We start from the raw sequence: 5,077 nt of genomic DNA, 5'->3' as shown, positions 1-5,077 counted from the left end.
GACCTCGGAAGTTCCCCCTGCCGCTGGAAAAGCAGTTCCGGTTAGGAGACTGAGTTTGTTTACGTTACTTACAGATCTAGGTGCCGCTTTCCCTAGCTCCAGTTCCAAGATGGGGAAATCCTTCGCCAACTTCATGTGTAAGAAAGACTTTCATCCTGCCTCCAAATCCAACATCAAAAAAGTGAGTAAAGAGACCCGGGGAGGGATCAGGCCCACGGAGACTGCCTTCCCTGAGGTGCTGGAAGTGAAAGTGGTGATGTCTCTGAGGTCCGTAGGACAGCCCCGCTTCTCTAGGCCTAAAGCCCCGTAGTCTCGCCTTTCTCTGCTGAGCAGCTCGCTGACGCAGGGGATCCTCAGCGTTTATTCTGCAACAGCGAGGAGACCGGCGGTCTAGAGAATCTTTGTCGCCAGGAATGTAAATCCATAATATGTGAAGACTAATGTCAAAATTCCTCAGTACTTCCCTCAGCTGATTCTGGTTTTTTGTCTTTTCGGATCCCAGGGATCACGGCTTCTGAACTCTACTTTTCTGTACAAAGAAGTCTCCACGTTTATTTAAGATAGATCTTTAAAAAATTTACCCAATAATCTAATATCTTTTTAATGACCTCGTTGAAGTTTAGTGTTTTACGTAATTACAGGTCTACCAGGTGTAATACCTTGGTGAATATCATAGTAATGAAAAGCAGAAGAGTGAATTAGAAAGAATCGGCTTTCGAGTCAAATCTGGATTCTAGTTATTCGAGCAGTCACTTTTAGCCTTAAGACCTTGCACAAAATATTTGTAATATCTGACCCTCAGTCTCCTAATCTGTAAATTAAGGGTGATTGGCTTAATTGTGAGGATTAAGTGAAATAGTGGAGATAAAGGATTTGAAACAACGTAGGCATCTATCACTGTTCGCTACAGAGAGGAGGTGCTCAATAAAATGTTGATTGCCCCTATGTAGAAAGTTGTGAAAATAACTAAGCTTTTATTTGTTTTTAGAACCAGTTGAGGTGATGAGATATTGCTATATACTCTCACTTCTAGACCAGTGATTCTCAACTTTTTTTCACTGTTACCTTCCTAAGGAGCCTTATTAAACATTTTTTCTTAGTAACTCCCCCATGAAATTTTAATAACGCAGATACACCTTGAAAGCTCTTTGGTAATCATCCAGCCCCATCTCCTTATTTTATAAATGAGGAAACAAATTTGCCAAGAGTTACACAGCTAGTTAAATGTTGTACCAGAACTAGAATCTGGAACACCCGATTAACCTAGTGATTTTTTCCGCCGCACCAGTTTGTGTTTGCGTGGTTGCAACTGTGGGAGGGAGAGGTTTCTTGTATTTGGTTGGCTCAATAACTGTTGACAGCAAACACAGACGTTTCCTTTCTCTGCATACTCAGGGGGTCAGCTATTACTAGTTTTACAAGAATGAAGAGATTAGATGGAATTCAGTTGCTTGCTTAGTTGCTGTTTATATTTAGAGACAAATATACCCGAGAAATCATAATTTTTTACTGGAACTTTTGACATTTAGCGTTATAAAAGTCATTGAATCAGCTTTCTTACAAGAAAAAAGAAATCCACGGAGAATAACTTTTGCAAATCCCCTATGAGAAATTCAGTAAAGCAGTTATAGGCTTAGAACCTACATTCTTCTCATCCGTGTAAAGTGTTAAGTAAAATGTACCAAATACTGTTGGCCTTTGTGATCTGTTTTATACTTTTACCAGGATAGAGGAGAAGAATGAAATGTTTTTGATTAGCAGACCTTTCTAGATAGTTAATACTTTATGGGGAGAGGGGGTAACCTCTAACATTCTTAATTAACTAAGGATAGAGGAACTATATTAAATGAAGATAAATAGAAAAATGTATTCGGGTAGGAGGAAACTTTTGGAGATGATGGATATGTTTATAGTCTGGATTGTGGTGATGGTTTCTCAGGGATATACTTGTCACCAAACTCAGGTTGTATACATTAAATATGTACAACTTTTTATATGTCATACTCCAGTAAAGTTTGTTTGTTTGTTTTTAAGAAATAGAAGTGGAAGAAACAAAGGAGTTTGATCAAAGAGTGCAAAAGAGTTCCACCATGAAAATTTTAAGGGCCAGGTATGGTGGCTCATACCTATAATCCCAACACTTTGAGAGGCCAGGAATTCAAGACCGGCATGGGCAACAAAGTGAGACCCCCATCTATATTTAAAAAGAAAGAAAGAAAATTCTAATTGTAAAATTAAGCATGTTGGGTTTATTAAAGTCCAGTAGGTTCTTTTTTTCCTTGTTCGTTTTCAGTTTCCCAAGCTTACAAAGAGTCTGGTAGGTTTTAAGGTCTCATTTGTTCACCAGAAATAAGAGTGAATGCTATACATCTGCTGGTCACTCTGTTATGTATTGTTATGCGCTGCCTCAGTCATTTATGTCACAGAATACACTGTTTTAGTTCAGCTGTTCTTTTTTTTTCTTGATATTGTTAATGAAGGAAGCAGTTAATTTACATTGTGGTCCAAGCTCCTTATTTGTCTTCTTGTGAACTGGCAAACACTTTACAAACCGGCTATTGACAATAGCACCACTGTAAACTCCTTTTTTTGTGAAAGTCTCTCTTCCCTTAGCTGTAGTAACTACTCTCTTCTAGTTTTCCCGCTCTATTAGTAGACTTCTTTTTCCATCAACTTCACTGGATCTTTATTTTTAGCCTGCTCCTAAAATATAAGTGTTCCCCAAAGTTTCATCCTTGGCCCACTTCTTGCTTACTTAGTATCCTTGCCCCAAGCAATCACATCCAACTAGCCCGTTTTAACTAGCCTGTTTACTCATGACTCAGATCTGCAGTCCCAGTTTTCTCTTCTTAACTTTGATGTGGCTCCAGACAGCTATCTAGACATTTACGTCTTGATGTCCTATAGGCACCTCAAACTCAACATATCTGAAATAAAAGTTTTTTTTACCCCAAATCTGCCCTTTTTATACTTGCTATCTCATATGGGTAGAAATATAGATAGTAAAACAATCCTTCATCCTATTACCCAAACCAGAAGCTCAGGATTCATCCCTTTTCCCATCACTCCTTTATCTAGTCAATCACTGAATGCTATTGGTCTTACCTTCCAAATATCTCTTGAATCCGTCTTTCCTCTCTGTCACTACTGCCTGTGTCTTAATTTAGACCCTCATCATTTTTCACCTATATTGTTGCATTTCCTAAGTGGTTCTACTGCCTCCAATCTTGAATCCTCTCAAATCCATTCATTACACAGCCCTCAGAATAGTGATTTTTCATTTTAACAGCTCTGCTGAGATAAATTTACATATCATATAAACACACATGTAAAATGTACAATTTAGTGGTTTTTAAAATATATTCATGGAGTTAAGCAATCATTACCACAAACAATTTTAGAACTTTGTCATCACCCCAAAAAGAAACCCCCGCCGGGCACGGTGGCTCATGCCTGTAATCTCTGCACTTTGGGTGGCTGAGGTGGTTGGATCACCCAAGGTCAGGAATTCGAGACAGTCTGGCCATCATGGTGAAACCTTGTCTCTACTGAAAATACAAAAATTAGCTGGGCATGGTAGCAGGCGCTTGTAATCCCAGCTACTCGGGAGGCTGAGGTAGGAGAATCACATGAACCCGGGAGGCAGAGGTTGCAGTGAGCCAAGATTGCGCTACTATACTCCAGCCTGGGTGACAGAGTGAGACACCGTGTCTCAAAAAATGTAAAGAAACCCCCATACCTGTTAGTCACTCCCATTTCTCCTTAACTCTCCTCCCTCTCTGCAGCCCTAGGCAAGCACTAATCTACTTTCTGTTAGTGGATTTGCCTGTTCTGGAAATTCATTTAAATGGAATCATGCAATCTGTGGTCTTCTGTGACTGGCTACTCTCACCATAATGTTTTTGAAGTTTATACATGGGATGGCATGTATCAGCACTTTGTTCCTTTTTATTGCTAAATAATATTCCATTGTATGGATGTAAGTTATTTTGATAGAATCGTCTTTTTTTAAAGCACAAATCTGATCTCTTTCAGCCCCTTATTAAAGTGTTACAGGATTGAGCCCAAGTAATCTCACTCCATTTTTTTCTCCTTCTCTCCCCTACTATTCTCCCACTTTAGATTGATTGATTGATTATTTGATTGGTTGATTGATTTTGAGATGGAGGCTCACTCTGTTGTCCAGGCTGGAGTGCAGTGACGCAGTCTCAGCTCACTGAAGCCTCCACCTCCCGGGCTCAGGTGATTCTTCTGCCTCAGCTTCCCAAGTAGCTGGGATTGCAAATACACACCACCATGCCTGGCTACTTTTTGTATTTTTACTAGAGATGGGGTTTCACCATGTTGGCCAGGCTGGTCTCGAACTCCTGACTTAAGGTGATCTGCCCACCTCGGCCCAACCTCAGATTTTATACATTAGTAATGTTGAACTACTTAGTTCTATTCTACATCTTTGGGCCTTTGCCTGAGTCGTTCCCTCTGCCAGTAATATCTTGCCCTGTTTTTTTCCTTGGCAATGCCTTGATCCTTTTCAAAACCCTGCCAAATGTGTGTGAAATTACCTGTGTATTGAGTTCTTGCGGCAAAGTTTTAATAGCAAAATATTGGAAATTTCTTAAGTGCCCATTTATACAGTAGGAGGCTACTTAAATAAATTATAAATTATGGTATAATCCCACAATAGAAAAATATGCAACTTTACCACCCAAAAGAAGAAAGCATTTGTTTACTGATCTGTGTTAGTCTTGTATTAGTATTAGTCTGTTCTCATGCTGCTATTACCTGAGACTGGGTAATTTATAAGGAAAGAAGTTTAATTGACTCACAGTTCTGCAGGGCTAGGGATGCCTCAGGAAACTTAAAATCATGGCAGAAGGGGAAGCAAACACGTCTTCACATGGTGTCAGCAAGGAAAAATGCTGAGCAAAAGAGGAAAAGCTCCTTTTCTGATGGTTTTGTCCATCAGATTTCGTGAGAACTCACTCACTATCACAAAAACACCATGGAGGTAACTGCCCCTATGATTCAGGTACCTCTCATTGGGTCCCTGCCATGATACGCGGGGATTATGGGAACT

At 39.8% G+C, this 5,077-nt stretch overlaps 1 protein-coding gene across 1 annotated transcript in view; it reads left to right on the top strand.

Annotated features, from left to right (window-relative positions):
• Positions 1-51: 51 nt before the first annotated feature.
• The window catches only part of CIRSR (corepressor of RBPJ and splicing regulator), a 46,884-nt gene continuing 41,858 nt past the window's right edge, over positions 52-5,077 (top strand). Inside the window, 1 exon segment of the mRNA XM_065525661.1 lies at positions 52-181. Within this exon segment, the coding sequence (XP_065381733.1) occupies positions 110-181 (72 nt within the window). The 5' untranslated portion in view covers positions 52-109.

Source organism: Macaca fascicularis, chromosome 12 (assembly GCF_037993035.2).
Source record: "Macaca fascicularis isolate 582-1 chromosome 12, T2T-MFA8v1.1".
NCBI classification, from domain to species: Eukaryota; Metazoa; Chordata; class Mammalia; order Primates; family Cercopithecidae; genus Macaca; species Macaca fascicularis.
Note: the sequence above shows the minus strand (reverse complement) of the source record. Positions and strands in the feature narration are given on the sequence as shown.